Raw genomic sequence first — 12,622 nt, 5'->3', positions numbered from 1 at the left:
CAGAGGGCCTACCATATTGGAGGTTATTAAGTCCTCCACTAATCAAGTTGATACTTGATCCTCAATGGATTCATAATGCTTTTTTATACTTGCTATGGGCCAGAATCCTGGAAAGAAGAGTCTGAACTTGTTATCAGTTGCTTGCTTTATTTGATTATCATTTCATGTATATAAACCTTATATCCTCAGTTTGAATACTAGATGGGCAGTATGCAAAGGGCTCTATTTATTCTAAGCCTCATACTTTTGCTAACCAAGTGATTCACATTGTTTCTAGAAGATATATCTCAGCATCCCCTGCGGTATTCCTAGTTAACATTAGCCAAAATCATGCTTTCTTGGAGGCTTCCTTGGTGGCTCAGATGGTAAAGAACCTGCCTGCAAATTCAGGAGTCTTGGGTTCCATCCTTGGATCAGGAAGATCCCCCAGAGAAGGGAATGGCTACCCACTCCAGTATTCTTTTTTTTTTTTTTTTTTTAATCTTTATTGAATTCGTTACAATACTGTTTCTGTTTTGTTTTGGCTTTTCGGCTGCAAGGCATGTGGGATCTTAGCCTCCCGACCAGGGATCGAACCTGCACCCCCTGAATTGGAAGGTGAAGTCTTAACCACTGGACCACCAGGGAAGTCCCCACCACTCCAGTATTCTTGTCTAGAGAATACCACGGACAGAGGGGCCTGGAGGGCTACAGATCATTGGGTTGCAAAGAATCAGACATGATTGAGCAACTAACACTTTGCTGGTCTTCATACTGTCTATGGCCTGTGGGTTGCTGTCTCCCTTATTCTAACATTGTTTTATAAAGGCTTCACTTTTTAAAGCCTCTGAGAGTGAATTAATAGGGGGTGCTTATGCTCACTGAATAAAATTGGTCAGGAGGAATAATTACTGAAGTGTAATAGGGCAGAAGCTGATGTGTAGACAGGGAAATTGGTCACACAGTGGTGTTACGGGTATCACGACTATCAGAGGTTTCTAGGGCATAGCACAAGGTCAGGAGGTTTAATATCCTCTTTTAGTTACACCAGTTCAGCAGCTGTGACAAATCCATAAAAGAAGAACATGGAAAAAAAGGATCTAAGGAGGCCTAGTGTAAGGAAACTCATAAGCAGGTTGTGAAAGATGAGTAAAATTTTGATGATGGGGGGAAAAGGTATGTCAAGTGGAGGAGACAAGAACAAAAGTCAGGAAATGAGAAAGGGATGTTCTAAGGAATGTGTTCAGGAATGAATGGGAAATAATCTGGAGTAACCGAGACAAAGACAAATTAGAAAGGTAAGTTGTGGTCAGATCAGGGAGAGTTCTAAACAATGGTATAAATTTGGATTTTACAACAAATACAGTGGAGTGATACTTTTGAAGTCATAATTAGTTCAGGAGCAGGACAGGCTGTAGGGAAACAAGAACAAAGAGCACAGAGGCAGGTTACAATGAGGATGCAAGTAATCTGGATGAGAGTTAACGAAGGAATAAACCAGTGCAGTGGACATGGGAAGGAGAAGTAACTGTTCTGGGAAGTGATACAACTTGGTATCAGTTTGGATGTGGGGACCAAAAAGAGAGACAGAATTGTAGTTTTGAGCTCTATCACTGGATGAATGTAATCCCTAAAAAGGTACAATGAGGGACAATATGGGGGGGGGGGAGGGTGAAATCAGCATATTTGGGGAATAATGTATAGCAGTTGAGATTGTTTATAGCTCAGGAGGAAGGTGACAAATAGATTTGGAAACCATATACACAAAGGTGAGAACAAAAGTCAAGGAATGGATGAGGTCATGAAGAAAGAGTCCAAGGTGAGAGAAAACAGTATCAAAAGAACCTAGGGAGGACTTTCCTGGTGGCCCAATGGTTAAGAATCCACAAGCCAATGCAGGGGACACGGGCTCATTCCCTGGTCCAGGAAGACCCCACATGCCGTGGGGCACCTAAGCCCAGGCATCACAACACCTAGAGCCCGTGTTCCAAAAGGAGAAGCCACCACAATGAGAAGCCCACACCACAACAAGAGGGTAGGCCCCACTCGCTGCAACTAGAGAAAGCCCAGACGCAGCAACGAGGACCCAGCACAGCATAAAAAAATAAATCAGAATTTAAAAAAAATCCAGGGAAATGTCTACAAGGTAGTCAAATACGTTCAACTGTTATTTCTCTGCAGGTCAACCTTAATTCTTTCAAGTCTTCTGAAAGTACTACTCAAATTAAAGACTCAGAAAAACACCCCTAACATATGATGATCTTTACCAGAATCCATGAACACAAAGCTATTCTCAGTATTCTTAAGATTCCCCAAACTCATTCATTCATGAGACGGTCCTATATTAAATGTGTATATTCATCTGCCAAATGTGTAACTTTGAATATTTATGTATGAACTATGTATTTATGATCACCATCCAATAGTTTAATGGATTTCCACGGGTCAGAAACTTTGTAAAACACTTAACCTTACAGTGAATGATTGTGTGTATTTGTATATATATTGTATACTTAATAGAATCTAAAACCTTTGAACCTGACATTCACTGATTACTACTGTATAGTGGGCAATTAATTAGCATACTAATTAATGCATTAATATGCAATTATTCACTTAATCATTTCAGCACATTTCCAAATCATATAACAAGATATGACTTGTTATATCTTGTTCGGACTGATGTGCCCTACAGAAACTATAACCTACCTGTCACTGTTAAATTAGCCTTTTTTACTCAATTAAGGACCTTCTTTATACTTACTAAAAATATGTCCTCTTTGAAAGCTAGCCTGGCAAGCTCAGTAGTGTTCTCTTTCAATTGGCCTCTAACTCATAGATCTTGTCAGATTATCTTCCTATTATTTGTAAGAATAGACTAAATATAATTTTAATTAATGCATCAAAGCTCATGTCCCTATTTTCTTTACAGACAATACCAAATTTGATAATACAATTAAAATGTTTTGAACTGAAAGAAAAAACAGTGAAATATAACAAGGGTAACCTTAATTATAAAGGTGAAACTACCTAAGTTTAAAATGGTTTTAAGGAATTCACAGCTGTCAAGATCACATAATTCTATATGAAAGAAAAAAGATTTTTTCCAGAAAACAGTGTAAAGTAAGTTGTCATAGTATATGGTGCAGAATAAATGCTTAATCAAAATGAAATTAAAATAAAGAGACTAAACATAAAGTTTTATTTTACATTATAAATAAAAGCTTTGGGGCTATAAATTCTTATTTCAACATCCTACAGATTTGCCTGATTCTGTTTCAGAATGTACATTTAAAAATTTAGGATGGAAACTACCAAGAAACTCATTATTATAATGTGTGTTTATGTTTTATTATCATTACTCATCTTTTATGCTAGATTCTATAATCCTGAGGGCAGGACTATGTCTGTCTCGTTAATTAGTGTATCCACTATGTTAGATCAGTGCCTGGCTCCTAGCAGGCATTCAATAAATATTAAATGAATGAGGCATGTAAGGGAATATCTATTTGAAAATATCTAGATAATTTATTTATACCTATTTGAAAATATCTAGATAATTCCTTAAAAAAAATTCTTAGAGTAGCCATTCATCTTTGTTCATTCACTGAACATGTACGGTGGACCTTCCATCCAGGTTCAATACTACAGTATAGAGATAAGACTTTGCCAAGGACAGAAGTCCAGAAAGAGCCGTGTAACCAGAAAATTACAATACACTACAACATGGTACATTTATAAACATTCAGACAAGTGTTGTAGAAGCCTAGAAGATGAAGCAATTTATTTTTTACCTACGTTATCTGGGGAGAGTTTCAAAGAATGTGATGTTGAAGGCTGACCTTTAGGAGTGAGCAGGAGTTTCCTAGACAGAGAAGGAAGAAAGTGTAGTCCAGGCAGAAAGGGAGGTCACAGAGAAGCCTGGAGTCCTGAAAGAGAGATTCCAGAGGACGAAAGCATATGATATAAAGAGTGTGAAGGAAAAAGATTACTTTCTTCCTATGTGAAGTCTGAGGTACAGGAAAAAAATCATCTACTATTTACTGATTGCCCAAGTCCTGCTTTTAACTATATAATTAATTATATAACACTATAAATATCTGCTTTATGATTATGTAGAGGTGTTTAAAATACATAAACCACTTAAGAGAATTTATCAAACACTTTGAGGAGCTTTTCTAACTACTCTAAGAGTTAAAGTGGAAAAAAAATGTTCATCTGTCAGGTGACATAAAACCAATTTCTACTAAATGTGCCAGAATAATTTTTCTCCACCTCAAGAACAGTTAGTCTTCAGTCTGTTCATTACTGTCTTTTTATAGTATTTTTATTTAATAAAACCTATTAAGACTACCATACAAATCTCTTTACTTATGCTTTTATCTTTTAACTGATCAATTTTTATATTGCTGACATCCCTTCTTCACCATTTGCTCATTTAAAAATTCATAGTATGTGAGATATGTCTCTGGAGAAAATGTCTATAAAATTTGTTACAGCTGGCAAATGTGTATGAGTCAGTGATAGCACATGACTAAATGCTTCACAGAAAATAAAATTTGTTTCTGTAGTAAGCAGAACTGTTTAAATGTTATTTATTTTTATGTTTCAAAGAAAATATATTGTGAAGTGTTGCATTGATTTAATACGCAACAATGTCTGTGTACACGCTGTAGAAGGAAAATTTATGAAACCTTTGCACAACTCCTTTAATTGAATTTTCCAAATCTCTCACCACACACAAATAATCAATATCTTCTGCAGAGAAAACCAGTCAGAATTATTACAGTCTTCCGTTTCAATTTTGTTGTCATCAGCACATACAGAGCACCTGGATATTTGTAATGTCTGATAGCAAGTTATTTACACCTCTTAAACACATAATTGCTATTAAGTGAGTTAAAATCTATGCTTTAAAAGTTTAACTGATTATTTAAAAGATAAAAGCACCACACTTTTAATAACATATAAAAAAATTAAATCATAGGAGAAATTATTTAAAAGGCTTTGAAAAGTAATAAACCAGTTTGTGTTTCCTTAAATCCTAGACAAATCTCAAGTAAGCAGTTGAAATATAGCCCCCAAACAGTGATGAACAGTGTAAAGCACAAGCATTAACATTAATAAGAGGAAAAGGTATGATCCACATACAGGATAAGTGACAACTGAATTCGTATAAAGAGCTGAGGACTACAGTTGTACTAATGTACATTAATATGTGTATTTGTGTTACCAAAACTAACATCGCTATTTTTCAGCTCTAAATAAACCAAGAATGTTAAAAGCATAGTGGAATTTTTGTTGTTTCTTCTAAAATTCATGTCTAATCTTCAAACCTGAGTTTTTTAATACTGGAGTATTTGTTTGAAAAAAGATACTGCTTCATGTTAAACTATAACAGAAAAAAATAAAAGGGAAGCAGTTTTCTAGGAGTAAAAGTATTTAGCTGATATGACAAATACTTTTTCAAGACTGAGTGGGGGAAAGAACAACATATTTTTAAGTTAAAAAATACTTCAGTGGGTGGTTAGAATGAAAAGGCAATATCAAACTATTTACATAGTCTTAAAACAGAAGGAGTTTAAAATTTGTCCTTTGGACCAAGGGTTTGAAAACCTCAAAAATCCTATAACGAAAATGAATTTTACAATGCAAGAAGACAGTAATTTAGTTAAAGAAAATCAGAACATTTATAGTTTGCGTTTTTTTTTTTTTTTAAGGCCAGAGCTAGAAATTTTGAAATATTTAGTATTACAGACAGCTGAAACAATCAACTTTTTGGAACAATGTAAAGTTCAGATGGTTACATTTCTTTTAAAATATGCATATTTCAACCTACACAATTATTCTCAAAACAGATAAAATATGTTTTGGACTGAAGCTAAGTGTCTAGATTTCATACCTTGGCAAATGCTCTACAATTTGCTTACATTTTTTTAAAAAACATTTTGTTTACTGGAAGTACTAGTCATGGACAAACAATGATGGTATTTTCTAATTATCTCCAGAAAAAATGAAAATACTCAGTACCATATAATGCCACCTATTGTTTCAGGAATATTTGTATCAAGTTGTTTTATACAGAGGATGACTATGTAAAGTAAGTAAATTTCATGCCTTCTCATGTGATGATAATGTGACAGTCCTTCTGTATCAACCCATTGAATGGTCATATGTTTTAAATCTTCAGTATAACAAATTAAAAATAATTTTGAAAATTCACATCCAAATATAACAGAAAAAACCTTTCATTTCATTATCCTTCTAATAGTCATAAAGCCAATATTATTAAGGAAAGTGAAGATAGGCTTACTTCCTAAGTTAACTGAAAAAAGAAAGAAGCCTTCCTTTGTTTAAGAAATCTGTATTCTGTAAAGGAGGTCTTCTTTATTCACACGCTTTATTAAGTCATTCCCTAATTAGCAAGGTCCAGTTCTGAAAATTAATAAAAATCTTAGTTTACCTTTTAATGTTAATGTGGATGTTTTAAATTTCCATGGAATAGGTTATACAAAGCCTTAGAATGTGTCTCAGATGTCTATTTAAAACACTAGAGTCTTACCTTTACAATTATACTTCTCTGACGACAATAAAAACTACAACTGCTGCTAAACAAATTAGCAGTAAGATGAAAAAAATAAACAGAACTAAAGGATTAATTCAAAGGCAAAATGACAAAACAAATGCTGGAATTCTCCTGGTATTGTCTATTTTAACTATTCTAGGAAAATTTGACAAGAATCTGAAGGAAAAAAAATCTGAGTGACATTCTTCTGATAGTGAAATAAATAATGTGTTTACTCTCATTTTCATTAATTACCTAATATAACACATCTAAAACATATTAAAAACATATTAGCTGGTTTTTATATTATATAATTTCTAACTGTAAATTTCTAATATTATGGAGATTCTCAGAACATTTTAAAATTTAAATAATTCTGGGTAACAGCATAGTAAAAGAAGAGTAAAGTAGAAATTTCTGTAAAAAGCTTATGGTTAGATCCCCAAATAAGGAATATGTAAAGCAAATTAGTTTGGACTGTCAAAAAAACTAACAAAGTCCTATAAAAATGAATGTATGAATAAAAGGGGGTGAAAGTTAACTTGGCAAAGAAATTTATATAAAATGTGCATGTGTTGGCATGCATCATCTTTAACCAAAAAAAAAAAAAAAAAAAACCCACCAAAATTAAAAATATATATATACATTACGAACTGGAGAAAAAAATAGGGAAAAGCATTCTGTAAAAACTTTAGCTCAAATTCAAATTAGAAAAAAAAGCTTTAATCTATTTTCCAGGCAATATTAGTGCAAAAAATAAGATGAAAAAATAATGAAGATTTGAATACCTCAGTAAGTATAAAGAGTCAATGTAGCTCTTGCCAAGAAACAAAATGGAAAATGACTTCTATATTCTCATATATATATTACCATATAGTTTATATTATATATTTAATGTATCTTAGCTCAGTTAGTTCAGTTTACATTTAAACCACAACAAATAACCAATGCTTATTAGAACCTTTAAAACATGATTTAGTGATACAATCTCCTCTATGCATGAAGAAACACTCAGCTCTCAGGGAAAACATGGTAATGCGCAAGTCAGTTTTAATGCCTAAAATACTAGAAAATAGATTTAAGGCTGATTCATGCAGAAACATACAAAGAATCCCTATGTATTGGATAAAGGAGGTGACTTTTAACACGTGAAAATAACTTTAATGTCTTTTATACATGTTTATGGAAGGAAATAATACTTTTGGGAAATTTTTTCCCATTAATTATTAGCAGAGACAGTTCATCTATTTGTTCTATAATTTTCCCTTCTTCATTCTTCAAAACTGTTGGCAAAAGCCTAATGTAAAGCCTAATTCTAATTAGCTCTAGGAAATTAACAGATTAAAAAAAAGTTACACCATTGCTATTGAATATATAAAAGAAAGATTTTCTCTAGTTGAGAAATAATAAATATTCCAATTTCCCATTAAGATCCTCTAAAACTTGTCAAGTCAGTAGAGATTAAAATCATTGAAAGCCAGTTACATATTATGATCAGGATACACTGCACTGGAGAAATGATCTCAATCCTTTTCTAGGGAAGAGCTGCTTGTATGCACTTAAATTCTATGGATCCTAATGGGAGGCAGCTGTCCAACTGAAGGGCCCAGGAAGCCTGCTCAGATATCTTCCCACATGAGTTTTGGAGGAGTTTTTCCATGACTGCTACCCTGCCATGACCCAGTTGGCCTCTGGAACTGACCAGCAGGGAATCCCAGCTTTTCCTCCTGCAGACTCATCGCTAACTTTGTTAAAGATCCTAAACACAGACTAAACTGGTTGAGTGATGTCTTATGTTTGAACCTGAGAGCTGGAATGACTGGGTGCTTTCATTTGTTTTAGGAAGACACAACATAGAAAAACACAAAGACCACACTTTTTGACATGAGACTGGTTTTCAGCTGGAATCCCTGCTCTGACACTTAACTAGCAGTGCCTTTTGGCAAACTACTCAACATTTTATTGTGTCTTTGTTCCTTATCTATAATGACAATAACAGCTACCTTGCAGGGTTGTTGTATAGATCTGCTGATCCTAGTGTTGAGAACATAGTGATTATTACTCCTCAACAAGGGGAAGTCACTGGTACTCAAAAATGGTAGACTAACACATGACTACCCACTTCAAGGTCTACCTCCGTTTGTAGAGATTGCCAAATGGCATTCATGTCAGTAATATTAAAATGATCCCTCAAGTTGGTCTGGTGGCTTTAATATTTTATAGTCTGTGATTATTTTGCTTACTAAGGTGTGAATGTGCATGTGTTGTGGGAACTTAAAAGTCTCCTAATTTAGTTTCCCATAGTGTGAAATGCTCAGAGGTATGAGTTCACAGTAGAGCAAACATTATTAAAAATCTCAGAACACTGCCTACAAAGTAACTTTTTATGTTTTGTGTATCTTTCTAAATTACCATTAAAATCTGCCATATATAATGCATTATTGCCCCATCTGTCTGTATTTTCAAAAAGAACTTTTAATAGAAGAAAAAACTATAACTCTTAACCTAAAAACTGTATTTCAAAAGTTCAATCATCAGGAAAATTGATCTTAACTAGACATGGTCTTCTGCTAAATGCAGTATAATGTTTTTCAAATGAGACTGGTGGTCTTTTAAAAGAATACACTACAAAAGGGCTCATGACAATTGGTTGAAATGGTAAAATGAGATGAAACGATCTCTTTATACAATAAACTAAGAACACTTTACCTTTGTTGGGAAGTCCTGAATTCTTCTTTTTAAATAGCTTTTGCTTTATTACGTTAGTCACTAAAGGAAAAAAAAATATGGGATATTAATCATTTCTCAATTTGGAAGAAACAACTTCAAAAAAATACATATTTTTGTAAGTATCAAGTACAAAATATATCTTATATAAAGAATGAGAACTACATCAAATAAGCCTAATACAAGTTACCAAGGAACACTCTTTCCCTCACATTCAAGAAGAATCCCTGAAATAACACATCCTAGCAAAAGATATGTGGTTTTCTGTTCTAAGTTTACAAACAAGCAATAGAGAGAAACTCATTAAAAACTCATAAATTAGGGGTGGGAGGGACAAAAAAAACCCAAACAACTCAAAAATTTCTCTTACTTAGTTCTTTTGTTTTCTGCATTTCTCTTTTAAAGACACATGATGCATGGGGGATCCCAATGAGATTTTCAAGCTCTTTACTGCCCTTCAAAGCCTAAAAGAAAGGCATTTTAAACGAGTTAAGTTCTCTATAAATATACTACTACTGACAACTCTAGTGAAAATACAGTACACTGCTTCCTTTCTCTGAAAAACTTAAAACTCTGTGATAATGAAATTTAACTTTTTCTGGTAGGGTAACTAAAGCCTTAAAATATCTGAATAAAACCAATCTATTAACTACAAAGACAAAACATAATTGATAAATTTACTTTTCAATGTCAAGTCAGGTATTACTAAAATATTATGGTTAATTACTGTTCATGTAAGAAATTCTCATAAAAAGTAAAATGAATATATCTTCTGTAAACTCTTTCCAGGATTGGATTCTCCTATTCTTCTTCTAATGGGGTAACAGAAGTATGAAAAATTATATGCCAAAAAAAGCAAACCTGTATACTACTTAAACTTTGCATTATTTCCATGAATTCTTCTGACGATTTCTCAACTTTAGTTAGCAATACCATGAATCTGTGAATAAAAAAAAAAATTCAGTAAGATCAAGCAGTTGAACACGGCAAGTCATTTTCAAAGCTTTAATTCTTTTAAAAGAATCTTATATTCAGTTTTTATCATTTTCTTTGCATTTTTCAAAGTGGTAAAAGATGTAAATGTTCCTCTTTCAGCTTTCACTCCTTTACAAACAATATATTTTACCAACCATCCTATCCTTTGGCATTTCACTTTCTCATCACCACTGAGCAGTGGGAAAGAAGAGACATATAGTTGGCTTGTCCTTTCTCCTTCATGTCATTTTGAGAGAACAAATACACCACCATCACCTTATTTACCTAGATCTAAGCCTATGAATCAGTGTTACCCAATAATTTTTTTTAATTAAAAAATAAGGTTTTTAGCTTAATATATCCCAATGCGACAAATAGACCAAGGTACTCTTTTAAATTTGAAGACGAAAGATATGTTTGGCCACATTCATGTGTCTATACTTTTAAAAGCTGCACAATATTGAACCTAGTAAATATACCAAAGGTGATTTAACTATTTCCTTATGGCTGCAACTTTAGTTTCTTTTTGAATTTTAAGATCTCACAATTTGTATATGATAATCTATACCAGTGCAGTTTAACAGAAATATAATGCAAGCTGTATATATAATTAAAAATCTTCTAATAGCCACATTGAAAGTAAAAAGAAATAGGTGAACTTAATTTTAATAATTTAGTAATAATTTTAATACTATATTTTATTCAACTCAATATATCCAAAGTATTACAATTTCAACATGTAGTCAATATAAAACTTATTCATGAGATATTTTATACTTTTTTTTTCAAAATTCAGTCTATATTTTATATTCATAGCATATATCATTTCAGAATAGTCACATTTTAAAAGCTTAGCCATGTGTGGCTGGCTAGTGACTACTGTTTCAGGAAGCACAAATCTGTCCTATTAATTTTATGAGAGAAACTAGAAATTCTATTTAAATGCTTTTCAAAATCACATCAGTGTTATCCATTAACATTGGTGTGTGCTATAAAAATAAGATAAATGTGACATTAAATGTTCATACACAATGAATATGAACAGTGTGTTTCAACTAAGTAAAATATGTATATAAGTATGCGAGCAAAGAATGGAAAGAAAGCGATATGCAAAAGCTAAAAATTATGTGAACATAGTGGAATTCCAAGTGATATTTCTTTCCTTAAAATTTTCCTTCATTATTACGCATTTTAAATTAGAAGTTGTCTGTCTGTCTGAGGTCCCAGCTGCTTACCACTGGAACCTCAATATGAGACTACCTCTATGAGACAGACTACCTCCATACGGGACAGACTACCTCCATATGAGAGAGACCATCATAAAGGAATTCCGGCTCCTCTAATTAAGCTCCAAAAGCCTGAAGGAGCAGGAGGATTTCAGTGACTCCCACTCAAGGCTGGGAACCTCCAGCTTACCCTACATTATACCTAAGCCCACTAAGTACCTCAGAAATACAAAGCTGAGGCAATTAACCTCCTTTGCTATGAGAAGGAGTCTTAGGGGCTCTTTTTCTTGCATCCCTTTCCTGGGAGGATTGGAGTGGCAGAGCCTCTTCACACTCTTACCATCCTTTAAGGAACTGATGCTGTTCCCTGTCTACCCTCAGGGAGTTGGGTGGGAAGGGCTGAGTCCTGCAGTGTTGCCATCCTGAATGACTCCAAAGAGTTCTGTTCAGAAAGAGCGAGAAGTGAATGGCACCCCCAGCAGCTGTGGAATGTAAGCATACCCAATGAACCTATTAGTAAATCTTTCTCCCAAGTTAAGACAATTATCCAGCAGCTAAGCTACCTGTTCAACAGCCTTGGAGTTTTTGGACTGAGTATCAGTTCCCAAAGTATCAAGATATCCTTCACATGCCTAAACTTGCCTCCACGCAGGACCAATTGGAGTAGTGGACATTCCATCACTCTCGTCATTTTTAATTTCCTTTCCTCTCCTCCTCATTATGCTTCTCACTAGGTGAAATCAAGTCTTTTCCTCATCTCGATGGTAAGCAAATTCATGGAATGGCTTTTAAACTGTCATCCAACTGCTACATTTTGAGAAATTCAGGAAGTGTGTTCTCCATTTCTATATCTTCTGACTCAGTGGACAAGATGTCATAATCTTTGGAGATAAACAACTTGCTGAGCAGCTTTTGGGAGAAGAATGGTTGCCATTGTCTTCATCCTAGACAAAATGGCAATATTTATATTTAATCTCATGTGCTGGAAGCTGAATTTTTATTGCCAGTGATAGCATTTTCTATATTTTCAAAGGATGGTTTCAACTATACTTTGCTGTCCTAAGACTGCATTATTGTTTACTTTAATATTATCTCTATGTCTCTTCACTAATTTAGTTGTTTCTGAAAACCAACAATCTTTTATACCTGC

At 33.7% G+C, this 12,622-nt stretch overlaps 1 protein-coding gene across 4 annotated transcripts in view; it reads right to left on the bottom strand.

The window, feature by feature from the left end:
- The window catches only part of LOC122678376 (integrin subunit beta 3 binding protein), a 90,792-nt gene that overhangs the window by 12,731 nt on the left and 65,439 nt on the right, over positions 1-12,622 (bottom strand). For all 4 annotated transcript variants that reach the window (XR_006336072.1, XM_043879045.1, XM_043879046.1 and 1 more), the window contains 3 exons: positions 10,133-10,211; positions 9,642-9,735; positions 9,254-9,313 (listed from right to left, as the gene is read on the bottom strand). Coding sequence is in view for 3 of the 4 variants with exons in the window: in XM_043879045.1 (XP_043734980.1) it covers positions 9,254-9,313; positions 9,642-9,735; positions 10,133-10,211 (233 nt within the window). In the remaining variant the exon portion in view is untranslated. The remainder of the gene's footprint in view (positions 1-9,253; positions 9,314-9,641; positions 9,736-10,132; positions 10,212-12,622) is intronic.

Source organism: Cervus elaphus, chromosome 20 (assembly GCF_910594005.1).
Source record: "Cervus elaphus chromosome 20, mCerEla1.1, whole genome shotgun sequence".
Lineage (NCBI taxonomy): Eukaryota > Metazoa > Chordata > Mammalia > Artiodactyla > Cervidae > Cervus > Cervus elaphus.
The sequence above is the reverse complement of the archived record's forward strand: the minus strand, read 5'-3'. Positions and strand labels throughout refer to the sequence as shown.